At 43.8% G+C, this 21,287-nt stretch overlaps 1 protein-coding gene across 1 annotated transcript; it reads left to right on the top strand.

Moving 5' to 3' along the window:
- Positions 1 to 153: 153 nt before the first annotated feature.
- Positions 154 to 20,005, top strand: LOC143785353 (uncharacterized). Its single transcript, XM_077274127.1, has 5 exons — positions 154 to 321; positions 628 to 941; positions 1,861 to 1,981; positions 19,169 to 19,242; positions 19,384 to 20,005. Exons 2-5 carry the CDS (start codon positions 632 to 634, stop codon positions 19,836 to 19,838), a joined length of 960 nt encoding a protein of 319 aa, XP_077130242.1. The 5' UTR covers positions 154 to 321; positions 628 to 631; the 3' UTR covers positions 19,839 to 20,005.
- Positions 20,006 to 21,287: the final 1,282 nt, after the last annotated feature.

Genomic DNA, 21,287 nt, shown 5'->3' with positions numbered 1-21,287 from the left:
GGACAGACGAAGGGCCCCAGGACGAGCTAGGGTGCCCCAGAGTGTAGGGCCAGGAAAGGAGTCCCTGGTCCCAGGTCACTCGACAGCTGTGTCTGGACAGCTACATTAAGAGGCAAAGTACAGTACAATGTATCTGTACCTTTTCCTCTAACATATCTTTAAACATTTTCATTCCTTCCTTGTAAACAGCAGGAAGAATCTTGTAATTACACATGGTCTCAGGAACTTTGCCATTTTTTATTACCTTTCATGCAAATTCTACCAGCATATTATCTGTGCTTCAGCAGTTCCTGAGGACTGTGGAGTTCTCTCGGAAGGCAGGTAGGTCCAAGCTGTATGCAGCTACATTATTTCTATATTAAAATGGATTATTTTTGTTGGGTTCGGTGGATTTTATTCCTCGTGTTTCTTTGCAGTTTAGCGCGCCAGCTGCTGTGGGACTACAACTCGCAGCATATCCTTACAGTCCGTCCAACCAACTCTCGGAGACTGAACTTTATTTGTTAAAGTGCATGGGCTTAGAATATTAACATGTAATTTCCTTTAAAGGTGACTTTGGTATTACGTCTAATAAGTGTAATAAATATTGTAGGTTTTTATGTCTTTTCTTGTTGCTTTTTTGCTTAGAGAGATGGCGGAGTCGGTAAGCAATGACTCGTCACTGCAAAGGCTCCATGATTACAGTCCAGAATCTAAGTATGAACATGTCAGCCTGCAATTATTTGGGATGCAGGGGCACGGAAAATCCTCTTTTATTAACACGTCCATGAATATTGTCCACGGAGGAACCTTTACCAATGTGGCTGGATCTGGGAAGTCTGATAAACCTATCACTATGGAGAGAAAGGACTATAACCTGTCATCTAAAGTGCTCATCACCGATAACCGAGGGCTTGGCAAAATGAGCCCGGAAGAGCGGGAAGAGATGGCCGCCCAGATGGGTATGTCTGCTAACCCTCTTGTCTATGTTAGGGGGCATTGCCACGTGTCAATGCTCTTGTCAATTTACACTGTAAAAATTATTTGCAACGTTTGCCTGTGATTCCTACAATAGAATCCTGTAAATACCTCTGCCAAATTTTTGCTATATGGGAAAGTACCCTAAAGGGAAGCTCTACGCTTACGGTAACTTTGGGCATGTCAAAGTTGTGTTGGCACAGATCACCCTATGCCGCTTTTAGTCTCAGCATAATGATGTTGATTGGAGTTGCCTTGTTGCCACAAAAAGTTGGATTTTTTGCAACTTTTTTTGTTGCGGTAGCAGTACCTTGCAGGTCACAATGTGACCCCGTGTACCTGCATTATCTATGTAACCCCGACTGTGTCATCATTAGTGATGAGCGAGTATGCTCTTGTGATAATAGAGTGTCTTCTGTGTGCTCAAATATTATGTTTGAGTTCCCGCGGCTGCAGGTCTCGTGGCTGATCGACAGCTGCAACACGTGTGAGGATCGCCTGTTTGTTATGCAAGAAAGTGTTGCGGCTGTTTGAAGTGCTGCAAGCCATGCAGCCACGGAGACTCGAACATAGTATTCGAGCATGCCAAAGTCACTTTATTATCACACAAGCATGCTCAGATAACACCTTATCCAAGCATGCTTGCTCACTACTAGTCACTATGTAGCCCTAGCTTAATTAGCACGTTCTATGAGAAAACCATGAAAATGCAGACTTGCTCTTGTTATCAAAGGAAATGCAAAAAATAGGTAGTAAACATAAAAAATATATATCAAAATTGAATTTAATAATTTTAATAAGCTGAAGCTTAATGCTCAGATATGTGTGCAATAAACAAGTAATTCACGAGTACAAGCAAATACCCCGCCGCCTCCTTCAACGTCTCCTCTGACTCTTATACAGGTCAAATGCGCTATCACAGTGAAGTAAAATGGGACCGAAGCCTCAGAGAAAAATTAGACCTGATGTTTCACAAATATAGTGATTGCTCCAGGGAGATAATCGTCCCAGTGTTTGTATACAGGTAACGTCTCACAATTCTGTTTTTATGGAACTTTACGCAAATTTTGCTGATGATTTTAAGGGTGTATGAGAGTCCAGGGGAAGGGGGACTAAAGGCAGTATTATGTAGGCCATTGTTACCCTCTGCTATGGATCTGATACTTTGACCACCATTCCTATAACAGGAATTCCAGAGACTTCAATGTTCATAAAACGGGATCAGAGTAAGAAGGTGACTGGTTTTCCACCGCTTGGGGTTAGATGCAGAGTTGTTGCCAAGGATAAAGGAAAAAAACCTACACAAGTGTAAAGTGGGGCAGAGCCGACTTTCTCCATTGGATCTCCACCCGAGACTAGAAGTGCCGAATAGTATCATGTGTGTAGAAAAAAAAGCACTATACTGTCCCAGGTGGAGGAATATCAACCCACCCATGAGGAGTGACTATCCTATTGACAGTGTCGGGAGAACGCGAGAGCCACAGCGAGACTCAGAGCTGTGAGGAAGACGTCCAGCGACAGTGAACAAACTAACAATGAGAGATTGGTACAAAAGAGAGGGCCCGGCGTTTGGAGTCTTACAGTCTACAGTGTAATGGAGGAGACAGGTTAGGGTGATTGCGGCAGCTCTGGGGGTAGTGAGGCGGCAGCTCCGGTGGTAGTGAGGTGGCAGCTCCGGTGGTAGTGAGGGGGCAGCTCCGGTGGTAGTGAGGGGGCAGCTCCGGTGGTAGTGAGGGGGCAGCTCCGGTGGTAGTGAGGGGGCAGCTCTGTTTATAGTGAGGCGACAGCTCCGGTGGTAGTGAGGCGGCAGCTCCGGTGGTAGTGAGGGGGCAGCTCCGGTGGTAGTGAGGGGGCAGCTCCGGTGGTAGTGAGGGGGCAGCTCTGTTGATAGTGAGGCGACAGCTCCGGTGGTAGTGAGGCGGCAGCTCCGCTGGTAGTGAGGTGGTGGCTCCGATGGTAGTGAGGCGGCGGCTCTGTTGATAGTGAGGCGACGGCTCCGGTGGTAGTGAGGCGGCGGCTCCGCTGGTAGTGAGGCGGCGGCTCCGCTGGTAGTGAGGCGGCGGCTCCGCTGGTAGTGAGGCGGCGGCTCCGCTGGTAGTGAGGTGGCGGCTCCGATGGTAGTGAGGCGGCGGCTCTGTTGATAGTGAGGCGACGGCTCTGTTGATAGTGAGGCGACGGCTCCGTTGATAGTGAGGCGACGGCTCCGTTGATAGTGAGGCGGCGGCTCCGCTGGTAGTGAGGTGGCGGCTCCGATGGTAGTGAGGCGGCGGCTCTGTTGATAGTGAGGTGACGGCTCCGCTGGTAGTGAGGCGGCGGCTCCGCTGGTAGTGAGGCGGCAGCTCCGGTGGTAGTGAGGCGGCGGCTCCACTGGTAGTGAGGCGGCGACTCCACTGGTAGTGAGGCGGCGGCTCCAATGGTAGTGAGGTAGCAGCTCCAGTGGTAGTGAGGTGGCAGATCCAGTGGTGGCGAGGTGGCAGCTCCGCTGGTAGTGAGGTGGCAGCTCCGGTGGTGGCGAGGTAGGTTATTGCAGTCTGTAAACTTTCTTGGAGAGATGTGTGCTGTTTCCTCAGAGATGATTACTCTTCAGCTGTTTGGTTTGCATATCTTAAAAAAATAAGTTCTGCATTTGTTTGTTACTTGCTAAATGTGTTATTTTGCTACTTCGCCATCTGCTGGCTCTTGTTCGTTACAATTAAGTTGGTTCAAACTGGGCGTGGCTTCACATGGCAGTTGGTGGATCACTTGCGTAAGGCAGCCATTTTATAGCCCTAGTTGCTGTGAGGCAGGGACAGCTTGTGCTGGGCTCATGAAGGTATCAATTTCTGACCAGCAGCAACCGACATCAGCGGCTTCAGAGAAAGTTACAGTATTGTACCGGCAAGTATTATTTCTTTATACGGTTCCAATAAACCAAGTCTTGAATTATACCGACACTGTGGTTCTACATTCGCGCCTATGGACTCTTACTCTGCGCTGGTCCTATCTGCTCTTCATGTTGGATACGGAAGGTAGGTAAATCTCACAGCACCTTACCAGTGAGCTACACCTCCATTCGCCTATGTGGAGACAGAAGAGTCAGAAATTGTCTCAGAGCCCAGTCATGGTGTCGGCCTTATGCCCGTACACCAGAGCGCAGTTGTATCTCACACAAGAATCTCTCTAGCAACAGGCAAGTCGGAGAGAGGCGCAGAACATCTGCAATAATCTACACTGCCTAGAAGTCTTCTGCAAACCTCACCAAACGGTTTACACATTTAAATTAACCCTTTGCTTGCACAATTACAATACAGTTTATGTCTGCACAGTTTCACCTCAGATCACACCTTTTAAAGAGAACTACAGAGCCTGCAAAGCAACTTCCAAGCTGTCATTGCTGACCTCAACCTACCTACAGAGCAGGAGCTCAATTTCACGATCAAATGGTTGGGCCCAGGCTCTAAAGATCATATCCAGAGCTTTAGGACTGTCTCTGGGAGAATCAGGAGCAGGTCTTGCCGAACCTTTGGCAGTGCTGAAGCCATTGAAAGGGCCCTATTCAAGAGACTGCAGATCATCCCAAAGATCAATTGTGACACTAGTCACTTCTCACAGCCAAGCCATGAGTCAGAATGGTCTCGGAGTTCAAAGTCAGAAGCCAGGAGGGTATGTTATAAACAGAAGGAAGAGACAAAAGCGTAGTCAGGTAACGTTCTGAGGTCAGAGTATCAGGAGGACAACAGATCAGAGCTGAAGGGCTTAAATAGGCAGATTGTCAGAACAAAGTCCAAGGTCAGGCAGCAGATCAAGCATACAGAACTTAAGGCACAGGAGAACAAACCTCACAAGCTGAATGTACATCTGTCAGAGTTCTGGGAGACACAGCTCAGTTAAGTAGCATGGCAATTACCTGGAATAATGAACACTTGGAGACAGCCAACCCCTCACAGTCTCAGACTGGATAGTTGAGCTGTCAATCAACACACTGACAACTCAGCACGCCCCTGTACCAGAATGGATGGCCAAGCTGCCATTGAAAGTACCGACAGCTTCAGCACACCCCTATACCAGATTGGAAGGCTGAGCTGTCAGTAACTGCAACCCAGACACACTGAAGGGTGGAACTGTGACATCAATCTTAAGAAAGTCACCAAGTTTCTGGGCTGAAGTGATCTGCAAAAAGAGACCCTCGTCTGTCTGGACTGTGTTATCTGTACAGTGCCCATGGAGTGAACCCAACTGTCCACAAAGCCGTCACACAGTTTGCAAGAGAAGTGGGCAGCGTAGGTCTCAAGATATAAAAGAGCACACAATATTACTTTTCCTCCATTTATTCATTTTTGCAGGTTCATCATTGAAAAACTTGGGGAAAATACGAGGGTTGTGAAGTAGTCATCTTTAGCAGAAATGAGTGCCAACTTGTATGTTAAAATTGCTTGTTTGAATGTGAAGTCATCTAGCAAAAATTGCAAAATTAGATAGGGAGCAGAGGCAGGTAAAAATAACGTCTACTGTATGTCCGTTGGTCTGGGTGGCTGCTGAGGACCACAGAGTAAGACTAAAGGATGAAGGGTGAAATAAAGCCACCCTAACCTGGTTAATGGTGGCTCCAGAGGATCTGCGAGGGAGAGTATAGCCACTTCCAGCCTTTTTGAGGCCGGTATGAGTTTTGAGTCTGTTGAGTGTAGCGAAATATGTATATGTGTGACTAGCAGTAATTTAACATCTGTCCTGAGACTGCAGGTCTCACAGGGGTCACAACATATGTTATCCTGAGAAGCAGTCTACGGTCTCCAATCTCGCCAGGGGGTCTTGCTAAGAACCAGGAAGGGGAAACGTTTCACACCTTCGGCTCTTTTGAAGGGAAATGTCAATTACAGCTGGACACTATCTGTGAGAAACTTACAGAGAATTTCAGAGGAAATAATATATTCATTGGTGGAGTGGCCATGGTCCAATCAGAGACAAGCAATTATAATATCAACCTGAGAGGCGGGTCTAGAAATCTGACCTCCAGGGTCACTCTATAAATTAGGCCTGTATACATAGAATCGTGTTCACAGATTGAGGAGCAGCCAAACTGATGTGTTCCAGTCCATATTCGTCCCCCCTCAGGGAGCAGAAAGCAGACTACAAAGTTAGACATTTCTGCAAGTTTTCTCCCGTTTATTTTTATAACTGTTTTGCATATTTGTGTGTCACTTTTTATTACAATATTTGTATTGTAAGCACTGTACCTTTTCCATTAAAGCATAAAACTTGAATTAGTGGAACCTTGCTGTCACAGGTTCCTTCTCCGGTACCACACAATCAACAGAGCCAGCGAAGAGTGAACAATCCCAAGACCTTTATTTAGGCAAAAGTTCGAAAGGTCCATATACAATCCACCACACAAAGGATAAAAATATTCCAGAACACAAATGCAGTTCAGTTACAGGATAAAAGTCCAACAATCCAGCAGAGGATAACAGTCCATATTCCCTTCTTTCGCTCTCTGACGTGCTGTGTTCACTTCATAGTTCCAAACAAGACTGATCTGTCTCACCTCCCTGATATTTACAAGTCTCCCTCCTCATTCACAGGGCAGGAGGGGGAAGGTCTCAGGGGCTCATTGTTTCAACAAGCCAGGTCAACATGTCATTAGCATACAATACAGTACTGTGAGGGCTGATATCAAATTGCAAATAACAGCAATTCATCAATTGGCAAATAACTCATACTACAAGAGAAACACCATGATAATCAGTAAAATATAATATACACAAAATGATACCCACATAACATATCACACCATCACAACCTCTACCCCTCATAATAAGTGAGCACGCCATTAAGTCTACACAGACCTGTGTCCTGCTCACTTTAGTCCACATTGCTCCACTGTTTATAGTTCCTTGTACAGTGGCAGGGGTTGCAATAATCATAAGCACTTGTCCATAAATTCCCAGGTCCTGGATCTACGGTCATACCAGGCTTTTTGACTGGACTGGGCCGTTCGCTGATGTTCATTAGCCAAGGTAGCTAGCTGGGCAAGACAGTCTCTGAACTCTAGAACGTAGGGAATGATGGGCGTTCCGGTATCTGCGATATCTCCCTCCAATTGTTCTTTCAGAAGAGTGAGAGGCCCACGGACCTTCTGCTCCCACAAAATGACTTTGCAACTCCCCAATGTCATTTCCAAGGAGGATATCTGCAGGAAGTCCTCCCATAATGCCAATCCAACACAGTTTTTCTCCAAAACCATAATCCAAATGCACCAACGCTCGCTGTATATATTTTGCGGACACCCCCTGCCAGGACAATGGAAATTCCTGGGCCCTGGTGAATTGCCTCGGGTCGAACAACACGGGGGTCAGCGATAGTCAGGAATGCCCCTGTGTCTCTAAATCCTGACACTTTGTATCTATCAATTAAGACATCCTGCAGGTGGCAATGCCGTTGCTCTGTATTTCTGATGGACAAAGGCCGGAGTCCGTACACTCCAGGAGGAGTATCTCTGGTGCCGTGGTCGGTGGTCCACTCTGGTGGTGGTAGCTCTTCCTCAGGCAGAATGGAGTGCACAAGATGCACTGGACGAAGTGGAACTCCCTCCGAATCCTTAAGGGCCAGCGAGACTGCAAATGTCCAGGTTGCCCACACCCGTAACATCTCTCTGTGATACCCCCAGGTCGTGGTCGGAACTGTTGGGGCCCAGGAGTATGAGCTGTGATTGTCATTGGCCTGTGGCTGGGTGGAGGGGCAGATATAATCGGAGGGGGACGGGGCATGGGAGAAGGCCGTGGTTCATTGTCCAGAAGCCTCCTCCATTGCAGTCGGATGGTAAGGGCTTCATCGGCCAGGGCTGCAGCTCTATCCACGGTGCACGGCGTACGCTCCTGGACCCATTCCCGTACCTCTGCAGGGCACTTGGCAAGAAATTGTTCTATAAGGAACGCTTGTATAACATCTTCCACAGTAAAGGCGTTTTCTGCTTCCAGCCATCTCCGACATGCCTGGGACATCTTATGTGCATACATCCTAAACGATCCCCCCGTGGTCCATGGGAGGTCTCGGAACTTGGCCCTTTATGATAGCATGGTAATCCAGGATAGTCTGCTTTACAATGTTGTAATCCCGATTCTGCTGTGAGTCAATGGTTCGGTAAGCCTCTACCAGGCTACCGTTCAGGAGTCCCACTAACAATCGCATCCAGCCAGAATGGGGCACCTCCATCACAGAACACTGCTTTGTTTTGTTTTAAACATCTTTTTATTGGATTTCGTACAAATAGAACAATCAACACATATACAATCCAAAGAGTACAAAGTTGTTGATGCGAACATAATCTCTCTTCTAATACAGTAACAGTGACGCTCAAAGTCCTTGAAGAACCCCTCCATATGTCCGGAAGCCTCATCAAATGGCTTAAACTCTGTCCGGGTGATCCGTAGAGGCTCCTGGATCGTTGGGTTTACATTCCACATTGGGTCATTCCATGTCAAGTGAACCAATGATTTTTACCACTATATTTTTAATTCTTTTGAGATTTTGTTATTTGGTAATAGTGTGTCAGGGAATGCAAAATGTGAAGAAGAAAAAATTCTAGATATTTTTTTTATTTTTTATTGATTTTCAAAGTTCGGAAAAAGTGCGAATTTTGGTGTTGCCTGCCTTTACATTTCTCCCCATAACTCAGGCTAGAAAAGAGATAGAGAAACAAAATAAACACCATTCTACTCAGAACTGTACAGGCTTTCACCAGATGTCACAAGAGTATTTTTTAATAATATTTTACCTATGCGAACGCAAGCGTAAAACTTTAAAACGCATTTCCAAAAAAAAAACGTTTAATTTAAAAATTTCAAAAACTGCATATGTGCCTGTTATGCTCCTAGCCACTTCTGCACCAAAACACAAGCTGGGATCATGATGGGATCATATTTTAAAAAAGAAAACAGTGTCAGTTCAAAAATCTTGATTTCAGATCTGTTCAGCCTGTGGTGTAGAAGTGTGAGGTCTATATTTACCAAATAATCCATGATTGTTAGATATTCCTGTATTATTTTATTATGTTACAGCTTAGAAGCAGGAGAGGACAGAGGAGAAAGCTTTGTTAGGGCTGAGAATGACCAGGGGTAGACGGTGACTGCAGAGCAGATGACAGGCCGGCAGCTCGAGCCTCCACAGGCCAGATTCACACCAAATCTGAACAACTCCTCAAATGGAGGGAGAAAAATATTCTTAACATCCAGTCCATGTATTGTACAAACCAGGACTACGGGGAGGAGGAGAGTTTGTGAGAACATCGGTTACAGGAAGCAGAACCCATCACAGGGACTCGGCAATATCACACTGTCATCCCATGTAGTGGAAATAAAGACAGTGACGTCCATGACGTGGTAGAAGGCGTCACGAGATCGGCCATGGATGACAGAACTGGCGAGGTGACCTGTGAATATGATCGGCGCTGGCGGCTACTGGACTCTCCAAAGATTGTGAAAATGAAGACGTAGAAGTGGCTTTTCTGCACCTTCTGGTCCAGCGCCGTCCTTTGTGTATCCAAGAAAATCAGACATTGTAAAAGTGAACAAAAATCAGATATAACTCAGGTGGAGCCGAGCACCATGACAGCCGCACATACTCTGACACAGAAGGAAACGGCCATTGCTAGTGAGCGCTTATGGGCAAGATGACATTTCACCCACTAGAAGGGACACATTGATGATAACAGGCCAGTGTAAAAACCTACTATTAATTGTTTGATTAGTTCATATTTTATAGAACGAGGATTTAACTGCTGGACTATTCTTCTTAAACACTTCAGAAATGACAGGTTTAGTGATATAGTAGAAAAAAAATTGTTCCATGTATAAATAGGTGGTAGAAATATTGGTTCTTTTAATCTGGTTTTTAACATATAATTAGGATCAGACTGTATTTAGAAAGTTGCACTTGAGGATATGATCACCTTTTATCTTTTGGCTTGTTCAATGAATTCAGGTTGATTAAGATGCATTTATTCTGGTACTTCAGTATTTGTTTTTTGGGTTTCTTTATTGTTACATATAAATGTTGAATGCAATAAGTTGTAATTTGAAAAGAAAAAGGGAAGAAACTCACACAAACATAAAATCAGATGATTCAAGGCTTAAAAAAAAAAATACAAATGTGATAGATCCCAAGTTGAATCCCTGTACAAATATAAACAAGGACACAAGTAAGACACATGCATGTTTTCACAATTTTAAAACATACGTTTTTTTCAGAATTGTGCATCAAAATGTTTAATTTGATTTCACCAAAACAAAATATAAAGAAACATAGTCTTGTGACAAAATGATGCCTCTCCCACCTCTATATCTTAATGCTAGCCTGAGATGATAAAAAACGTAAAGCCATACCAGGCCAAAATCGGCGCTTTTTTAAAACTTTAAAAATCTGTAAAAAATTAACTGATGAAGAAAAAAATTCTAAACTTTTAATTTGTAATTAACTAAAGTTGTACTTCATAAAAACAAAAAATAAAAAAAATCTAAAGACATCAGGTAAAAAAAATATTCATATTTGGATCACTTGATATGGAATGACCCCATTGTGTTACTCCCTCTTTCAAGCTCCATTGCTTCTTGTCTCCGCTGTGCCCGGCGGGCAGCCTCCTTGTACTCCTGAGAGACGCCTGGGCCCAGAACCGCCATCTCTTCTTCGTACCACACCACCCACTGGCTTTTTGGGGTGGGGATCCTCGTCTCCAGTGCTCGTCCTTCAGACATATGGGAGGAGGTGGCCGGGCTGGCACCCACCAGTAGGTCAATTAAGGCCTCTTTAGTCAGTCCCTGGTAGTTCAGGCCCAAGTCTCTGGCTCTCTCCTGTAAACTGGATACAGTCCAATTTCTGTACTCACTCTGTGGGTGGTTCAATAATATGTAGAGAGAAACAGATAGGCCTCATGAATGGGAGTCACCACCAATACTGATACAAAACATGACTTTATTAACATGGAAAAAGAGACAAAACACACTAAAAACATTTAAAACCAAAGAGGGATGCAAAATACCCCCATGTTAGCAATCAAGCCCAAAATAGGGCAAGAAAGCCGCACCTCCCCAGTTAGAGTACAATGCACATGCCCAATGAATGTGGCCTCAATGACCAAATAGTTGAATGACAGATGTAGCCCAACCTATATCATAAACAAATCCTGCCTGGCACCCTATGAAGGAAAAAACATGAATGCCATAAATGCCACAATGAAACACAAGTGGCAAAGATGTATACGGTACAGAGCCAGTAAACCTGTTGGTAAAAATAATGCACACCCAGCTGATGTGATGGTGCACAATCGGCTGAAAAGGAGGTGAGTATACTGACCAATTTGAATAACCACCATGCATACAACCGACCACCTTGACGCACAAGAGCCCCAAAATGAAGACTCAAGACTGGCAAATACTGAGGGTGCCACTGTGAGGCAGAGTCAGGCAGAGTCAAATAGTGTCAATGGGGCATGAGTACCCTGGAGGGAATGGAGGTGCGGACAGCAGGCACCCAACGCGTGTCGCCACACACCTGTGGCTTCGTCAGGGGTGATGCCTGCATGTCCTGCCTCCCTTAAATACCAAATGATCGGTCACTTACCGAAACGCAGCTGTGAGGCTGCTGGGAGCACCGCATGGAGAATGTGCGCGCTTGCCGGGCCCGGCGTGTATGCACTGCGCATGCGCCGGCTGTAAAGAGCGGAAGTAAGTAATCCGCTCTCCGTTGCCAAGGCGACATGCGCACTGTAGTATGTGCGCTTGCGCTAGTTACAGAAAAGGTAACGTAAGAGCAGAATGCATAATACTTGGCAGTATAACGAAATATGACAGCCTAAAGACCTAGTGGTGCACAATAATAGTTACAGAATGAATAATAACATGAAGGTGAAAAAATATATATAATATAATATAAACCCCCAAAAAACTGAAAAAAACCCAAAAAACCCCACAAAAGAGAAAAATGGAGAAATAAATAAATAAATAAGACAAATAATAAAAAAGGATACGCAAACTATAATAGTGAGATATCACAAAATAAACATAATGAAAAATAAATAAAAAATAAAAAAATAAAAAAAATAAATAAATAAATAAATAATAAAGGAAATATGCACTAAAAAATAAAAAATAATAATAAAGAAAAATAAATGAATAAATAAAAAATATATATATACTCAGCGCATATACAAAATGTGTTAGCAAACACTCATGCACTGCTAGCATGACTATCAAATGGTAGCCAAACCCGCTAGGAGTAAACATTATAAGGAGAAAAACATCAACAACGGGGAAACACTGACAGTGGGATGTATTAGGCAAACAAAAAAACAAAAAAAAAAAACAAACATGTACACCAGTTCCTCCAGCCAAGCCAATAGGCCGTAAGGTAATAAAGCAAGTCATTGTTTGTAAAAACCAGTAAATAATAAGTCTTCATTGATGCCTCCGGGAATAACACAGTCCAAGTCGAAAATCCATTTAGATTCCCGCTTTAAAAGTTCCAGTGTAACATCTCCTCCTCTAATGTTCATATGCACTGCCTCCAGTCCAAACACCTTAGTACCAGCCCAATGTGAATTATGCTCGGCCAAAAAGTGCGCAGCCACAGAGGTGAGGGTTTTTCCTTTAGACTTGTCCTTTAATGCCGTTGTTATAGTAGAGAAATGTTGCTGTACCCGTTTTCTGAGTTCTTGGGTCGTTTGGCCCACGTAAACTTTTGGGCACGGACAAACCAGCGCATAGACCAAGTTCCGAGACCTGCAATTGAAATAGGCCTTGATGGGAGTCTGTGGAAACAAAGAGGGCACCATAATTCTTTCATTGCCACTGGTGTAAGGACAAATACTACAATTTCCGCAGGGAAAAGTGCCCGTCAACCTGCCCCCTCTACGGATTTTTGTAACAGGGCGCTGGAAGTGGCTGTGACTTAGGCAGTCCCTAAAGTTTCTGGCCCTTCTGGCTATTAAGTTAGGTCGAGGGGCAATGTGGGGGAGTAATTTAGATTCACTTTGTAAAATGCCCCAATATTTTGATAGAATCCCCCTTAAATCATGCCATTGGTTATTGAACCCTGTGATAATGCCCAATGGTTTCTCCGTGGTTTTAGCCTTGCTTAGTAAGAGGTCCCCCCTGTTACTGTGATTCGCTGCAGAAAAGGCACGCGAAATGACCCGTTTTGGGTACCCTCTTTCTCGGAAGCGTGCAGTGAGGTCCTGAGAGTGTGTGTTAAAATCCTGATGATCACTACAATTTCTCCTGACTCTGTAAAATTGCCCCTTCGGAATACCTGTTTTGAGATGCCGAGGGTGGAAACTAGCAAAGTGCAACAGACTATTCGTGGCAGTAGGTTTCCGATACAGTGTCGTAGAAATTTTGGGCCCCTTTACTTGTAATCTCAAGTCCAAGAATTCGATATCCGTCTGGGAGTATTGTGAAGTAAGGCGTATGTTCCAAGGATTGTCATTCAAGATGCCCACAAATTCTTCACATTGGTCAAGGGTGCCTGTCCAAATAAACACAACGTCATCAATATACCGGAACCACTTTATGACGTTTAAAAAAGTGTTCCAGACAGAACACCCTTGTAACCTCCCACCACCCCAAAAAGAGGTTGGCGTATGAGGGGGCACAGCGTGCCCCCATAGCTGTGCCCCTTACCTGCCTATAATAGACCCGGTCAAAGATAAAATAATTCTGGTCCAGAACAAACAACAGCAGATCAAGAATGAATGAATCAAGTCCTCTGTCACCAGTTGTGTTTGAGTCCAGAAAAAAAGACACAGCATGTATACCTAGTTCGTGTCCAATGCACGTATACAATGACTCCACGTCGAGGGTAACAAGCCACGCCCCTGATGGAATCACCAAATCCTGGAGTTGTAAAATGAGAGCTGTAGAGTCCTTGACGTAAGACTTGAGTGACATAACTAAGGGCTGAAGAAAAAAGTCAATGAAAACACACGGTCGCTCAAGTAACCCACCAATCCCAGAAACTATCGGCCTTCCAGGAGGGGCCTGTACAGATTTGTGTACCTTCGGTAGCATGTAGAAGGTGGGGATTCTGGGATGGTGGGTAGTAAGAAAATCTCGTTCACGTTTGTTGATAATGTTACGTGTATAAGCTGCCTCCAATAACCGATTCAATTTACCCTGGAAGACACATGTAGGATCTGAGGGCAACACCTGATAACAATTCAAGTCTCCCAATTGTCGCAGGGCTTCTTGTGTGTAGAGGTCAACCGGCCAGATCACCAAGTTTCCCCCCTTGTCCGCCTCGCGGATAACAAACTCCCTATTGGAACCTAATTTTGCCAATGTGGCCTGATCTTTTAGGCTAATATTTCTCCCTCTAATGGGATCAAGTTTTAAGTCATGTACCTCTCTGCATACAGCATTGAAGAAGCTCTGTACTGCCGGGCATAACGTGAAAGAAGGTGTGGCCTGTGAGGGAAGTCTTCCAGTAAATTTTCTTCTGGGCTGACACTCATCTCCCTCTTCCAATAAGTCCAGGAGATCCCTCAGAACCAATCTGTCCGCCAAAGGTAACTCATCTAAAGTGGAAGGACGGTGATAAAGCAATTTAAACGTTAACTGCCTGCAGAACAGATAAACATCCTTGACAAATGTGAATTTGTCGAGACCACTGGTAGGGCAGAAAGACAAACCTTTCTCCAATAGTTTAATTTCACATTCCGTTAGAGCATAGTTGGATAAGTTAATAATCTGCAACTTACCAGTGGTTGATGGTGGTTCTAATATTGACGTCTCCTGTTCTGCCGCGTCTCCCGTGGACGACGGGGCGACCAGACTTTGCGATTCCGAGTGCGCCTTTTTTGGGCCAAGTCTCCTCCGGCGGCCCCTCCTGTGCCTTCGGTGTCGCTTATTTCGGAAGATAAAAAACCATCACTGGAGGGTATATCCGAAAGTGTGGCTGCACCCGTCTCAGCCTGATCCGTCCTATAACCAGATCTCCTGTTCCCCTTGTGTGACCATTTATAAGCCTGACCATTTTTGAAGTCCAACTGGTCTCTCCTGAACTTTTGTCTCTTTTTGCTGGTAATTTCTTTTTCAAAGGCATCCAGAGTCATCTTGAGCTGGCTCTGAAATGGTTCCACCAAGGTTTTATGATCAAACCCACCTAGTTTGCCCTCACACATCAGGAGCTTCTCCTTAAGGGATCTCAAGACTCCCTGATCATGCTCAATCAACATGTCCAAAATGATAAAGGAGCATTTGGATAAGCCTGACTCCCAGGTTTTTTGAAACCCAGCGTCAGCCTCCCAGGCAGGGAATATTTGTACCCTAAGGCCCCTGGGGATAATGCCCACTCGCTTGTACTCATCCAGGGTTTTTAGATTCCACCAAGTTTTGGCGTAAACTTTATGCAGATTAGTTAATTCCCTGGTCACCTGATAAAAATCATCGGTCCCAGATCCGCTGTCAGAGACACCTAAATTATCATCATGAAATAGATTCCTAGCCTGGCTGCTCCATGCGGCCTCCCTAGCTGCCAAATCCATATTAGGGAAAACAGTGACCTATGCCAAATGCTGAATAATAATAATAATGAATGCCCAATATTGGCATGAGACCATGTGCCAACACCCCGAAGATGCGGATGAAAACAACCACATATAAACACAATGTAACAAGCAAAGAGAAAATGGGGGCACCACAGTCAATGGGACTCAAACCAAGACCTGAAAAAACGCCAATAATATGTAGAGAGAAACAGATAGGCCTCATGAATGGGAGTCACCACCAATACTGATACAAAACATGACTTTATTAACATGGAAAAAGAGACAAAACACACTAAAAACATTTAAAACCAAAGAGGGATGCAAAATACCCCCATGTTAGCAATCAAGCCCAAAATAGGGCAAGAAAGCCGCACCTCCCCAGTTAGAGTACAATGCACATGCCCAATGAATGTGGCCTCAATGACCAAATAGTTGAATGACAGATGTAGCCCAACCTATATCATAAACAAATCCTGCCTGGCACCCTATGAAGGAAAAAACATGAATGCCATAAATGCCACAATGAAACACAAGTGGCAAAGATGTATACGGTACAGAGCCAGTAAACCTGTTGGTAAAAATAATGCACACCCAGCTGATGTGATGGTGCACAATCGGCTGAAAAGGAGGTGAGTATACTGACCAATTTGAATAACCACCATGCATACAACCGACCACCTTGACGCACAAGAGCCCCAAAATGAAGACTCAAGACTGGCAAATACTGAGGGTGCCACTGTGAGGCAGAGTCAGGCAGAGTCAAATAGTGTCAATGGGGCATGAGTACCCTGGAGGGAATGGAGGTGCGGACAGCAGGCACCCAACGCGTGTCGCCACACACCTGTGGCTTCGTCAGGGGTGATGCCTGCATGTCCTGCCTCCCTTAAATACCAAATGATCGGTCACTTACCGAAACGCAGCTGTGAGGCTGCTGGGAGCACCGCATGGAGAATGTGCGCGCTTGCCGGGCCCGGCGTGTATGCACTGCGCATGCGCCGGCTGTAAAGAGCGGAAGTAAGTAATCCGCTCTCCGTTGCCAAGGCGACATGCGCACTGTAGTATGTGCGCTTGCGCTAGTTACAGAAAAGGTAACGTAAGAGCAGAATGCATAATACTTGGCAGTATAACGAAATATGACAGCCTAAAGACCTAGTGGTGCACAATAATAGTTACAGAATGAATAATAACATGAAGGTGAAAAAATATATATAATATAATATAAACCCCAAAAAAACTGAAAAAAACCCAAAAAACCCCACAAAAGAGAAAAATGGAGAAATAAATAAATAAGACAAATAATAAAAAAGGATACGCAAACTATAATAGTGAGATATCACAAAATAAACATAATGAAAAATAAATAAAAAAAAAAAAATAAAAAAAAAATAAAAAAATAAATAAATAAATAATAAAGGAAATATGCACTAAAAAATAAAAATAAAAAATAAAAAATAATAATAAAGAAAAATAAATGAATAAATAAAAAATATATATATACTCAGCGCATATACAAAATGTGTTAGCAAACACTCATGCACTGCTAGCATGACTATCAAATGGTAGCCAAACCCGCTAGGAGTAAACATTATAAGGAGAAAAACATCAACAACGGGGAAACACTGACAGTGGGATGTATTAGGCAAACAAAAAAACAAAAAAAAAAAACAAACATGTACACCAGTTCCTCCAGCCAAGCCAATAGGCCGTAAGGTAATAAAGCAAGTCATTGTTTGTAAAAACCAGTAAATAATAAGTCTTCATTGATGCCTCCGGGAATAACACAGTCCAAGTCGAAAATCCATTTAGATTCCCGCTTTAAAAGTTCCAGTGTAACATCTCCTCCTCTAATGTTCATATGCACTGCCTCCAGTCCAAGCACCTTAGTACCAGCCCAATGTGAATTATGCTCGGCCAAAAAGTGCGCAGCCACAGAGGTGAGGGTTTTTCCTTTAGACTTGTCCTTTAATGCCGTTGTTATAGTAGAGAAATGTTGCTGTACCCGTTTTCTGAGTTCTTGGGTCGTTTGGCCCACGTAAACTTTTGGGCACGGACAAACCAGCGCATAGACCAAGTTCCGAGACCTGCAATTGAAATAGGCCTTGATGGGAGTCTGTGGAAACAAAGAGGGCACCATAATTCTTTCATTGCCACTGGTGTAAGGACAAATACTACAATTTCCGCAGGGAAAAGTGCCCGTCAACCTGCCCCCTCTACGGATTTTTGTAACAGGGCGCTGGAAGTGGCTGTGACTTAGGCAGTCCCTAAAGTTTCTGGCCCTTCTGGCTATTAAGTTAGGTCGAGGGGCAATGTGGGGGAGTAATTTAGATTCACTTTGTAAAATGCCCCAATATTTTGATAGAATCCCCCTTAAATCATGCCATTGGTTATTGAACCCTGTGATAATGCCCAATGGTTTCTCCGTGGTTTTAGCCTTGCTTAGTAAGAGGTCCCCCCTGTTACTGTGATTCGCTGCAGAAAAGGCACGCGAAATGACCCGTTTTGGGTACCCTCTTTCTCGGAAGCGTGCAGTGAGGTCCTGAGAGTGTGTGTTAAAATCCTGATGATCACTACAATTTCTCCTGACTCTGTAAAATTGCCCCTTCGGAATACCTGTTTTGAGATGCCGAGGGTGGAAACTAGCAAAGTGCAACAGACTATTCGTGGCAGTAGGTTTCCGATACAGTGTCGTAGAAATTTTGGGCCCCTTTACTTGTAATCTCAAGTCCAAGAATTCGATATCCGTCTGGGAGTATTGTGAAGTAAGGCGTATGTTCCAAGGGGTGGTTCTCCATTGGGTTACCCTCTTTTGATCCCACTGCTTGCCACCAGTTGTCACGGGTTCCTTCTCCGGTACCACACAATCAACAGAGCCAGCGAAGAGTGAACAATCCCAAGACCTTTATTTAGGCAAAAGTACGAAAGGTCCATATACGATCCACCACACAATGGATAAAAATATTCCAGAACACAAATGCAGTTCAGTTACAGGATAAAAGTCCAACAATCCAGCAGAGGATAACAGTCCATATTCCCTTCTTTCTCTCTGACGTGCTGTGTTCACTTCATAGTTCCAAACAAGACTGATCTGTCTCACCTCCCTGATATTTACAAGTCCTCCTCCTCATTCACAGGTCAGGAGGGGGAAGGTCTCAGGGGCTCATTGTTTCAACAAGCTAGGTCAACATGTCATTAGCATACAATACAGTACTGTGAGGGCTGGTATCAAAATGGCAAATAACAGCAATTCATCAACTGGCAAATAACTCATACTACAAGAGAAACACCATGATAAGTAAAATATAAATATACACAAAATGATACCCACATAACATATCACACTTGCATGTTCTAAAGAATCCATAGCCTTATAGCATGTGAGCCTTATGATTGGCAGACAGTAGTAGTAATATTTCCGGGACTCATTGCCCGTGTGTTCGGTGAGTGGTGGCAGCGTGTATGAGCGGGTGCGTGGCCTGTGATTTATGCTCCCATTACAGCATAGGACAGAGGTTGAATGCTGGACTGAGAGAGGGGAGGTGGATTAACCCTTGCAGGCCAACCCCAAGTCGTGTGCTGGGAAGCGGGTACGTGACAGAGAGAACCTGGAGACAGTTGGGAAGAGACTTGAAGAATTATGTGTCTGCAGGATTGGTGATTCTTATGAAGTACGGGTGTAACCATTTTTGCTTTTTTTTCCAGTGCTGAAAGTTTACTCACTAAAGAGCGATATGCGGAGATAGAATCTTTCATCCGAGAAGCTCACAGAATCACAGGTAAAATATACAAGACCCCCACACGGATCTCCCACAGAAGCCCTTATTATACAGCAGTAAAGGATGTTTTATCACTACATAACTAGGCGGTTATAATAATAATCTTTTTTCTGCATTAAAATCTAAATACGTTTCTTGTAGATATATATCCCATCATCGTCCTCACCAAGGTCGCAACTCACCGACAGATGACTGCCGACTGTTACTCTAATTTTAAGAAGATTGGAGCCATCAACATCTTCCAAGTAGAGAACTACACGGTGGAAAAGCCTGAGCACAACCCCGAGACACAGGCGGAAATCCTGAGATTCCTGGACACCTGTCTGCAGCAAGCGGATGAAAATGTTAGGAGGGCAAGTAAAGATCCCAAGAACGTATACGTGCGGCATGCTATGGACCAAGTTTACAACATAATAAAGAAAGAAAGTGAAAACACTACGGAGAAATTCCAGAACCTGGAAGAAAAGTGTAAGGAAGCCGGAGAAGAACTAAAACAAATAAGAAAAATGTATATGGATAAAGAACTAGAGCTGCAGGAAGTCCGACAGCTGCAGGAAGTCCGACAGAGGAGGAGATCCAGGTGTAGTGTGATGTGAGCCAACAGATCCTCTATATACTGCACCATACAAGAGAGCTCATAATTACATCGCTACTTGATAATCACATCATTTAATCATCTCAGTTTTTAAGAATTATTGTGAGATGTGACAAAATTAAGTTTTTTGAAGATGTTGATAAATGCATAAAACAAAGTTTAAATTTTTTTCATAACTTTTATGATTGTATATACTAAGGTTAAATATGTTTTATATCATATAAATATACATGTATAAAGTGCATTGATATGAGTAAATCTCTAGAAACTCCTTGACAAATGTTCTCAAAGGTCTCGTCCATATTTCCATATACAGAGCTTGTTTGTAGAGCACTGATGGGGCTCAGATCCCTCAGATCTACAACACTACAGGCACTCTATAACACATTGCACACTTTTCTGGATCCTAGGGGGTGGGTGTTTTCATTCGATTGGCCTGGATATCCATTAGTGAGTCTGCGGGAGTGGAGCTATTGTTTTTTCAGTTTTCCCAAATTTTCGGACTAACCGACCTTCATTTCTTAAAGTCACGATGGCCACTCGTTTTTCTCTACTTAGCTGCTTTTTTCTTGCCATAATACAAATTCTTACAGTCTATTCAGTAGGACTATCAGTTGTGTATCCTCCAGACTTCTGCTCAACACAACTGATGGTCCCAACCCCATTTATAAGGCAAGAAATCCCACTTATTAAACCTGACAGGGCACACCTGTGAAGTGAAAACCTCTTGAAGCTCATCAAGAGAATGCCAAGAGTGTGCAAAGCAGTCATCAAAGCAAAAGGTGGCTACTTTGAAGAGCCTAGAATATAAGACATAATTTCAGTTGTTTCACACTTTTTTGTTAAGTATATAATTCCACATGTGTTAATTCATAGTTTTAATGACTTCAGTGTGAATGTACAATTTTCAGTCATGAAAATACAGAAAAATCTTTAAATGAGAAGGTGTGTCCAAACTTTTCATCTGTACTGCATACCAAGATGGAGGACACATATATATATATATATATATATATATATATATATATATATATATATATATATATATATATATATATATATATATATATATATATATATATATATATATATATATATATACACATACACACACACACACTAGAATGGGACCATGATGGGGGACATATATACCAAGAAGGAGCCCAAGATGTCAGCCATTACTACATAATGGATAAGTGGGTGCAACTCGTATGTCCTTATAAGATTTAGAACGCTACAAGGGCCCATACATCTGACCAACATGCGGGATGGGGCACCAGGGCCCATCGGACCCTAGTCACGCCACTGAGAACCTCCCCTGTTAGCTACACTCCAGGCTTGGACCTACAGATCTGTGATGTAGCCTGAGTTACCAGCACCTGGAGCGAGGTTAGTGTTGCACACTATGACCAAAAATAATGCCCCATTTGGAAAGTAACAATTCCCCTAA

This window comes from Ranitomeya variabilis, chromosome 7, assembly GCF_051348905.1.
Source record: "Ranitomeya variabilis isolate aRanVar5 chromosome 7, aRanVar5.hap1, whole genome shotgun sequence".
Lineage (NCBI taxonomy): Eukaryota > Metazoa > Chordata > Amphibia > Anura > Dendrobatidae > Ranitomeya > Ranitomeya variabilis.
Note: the sequence above shows the minus strand (reverse complement) of the source record. Positions and strands in the feature narration are given on the sequence as shown.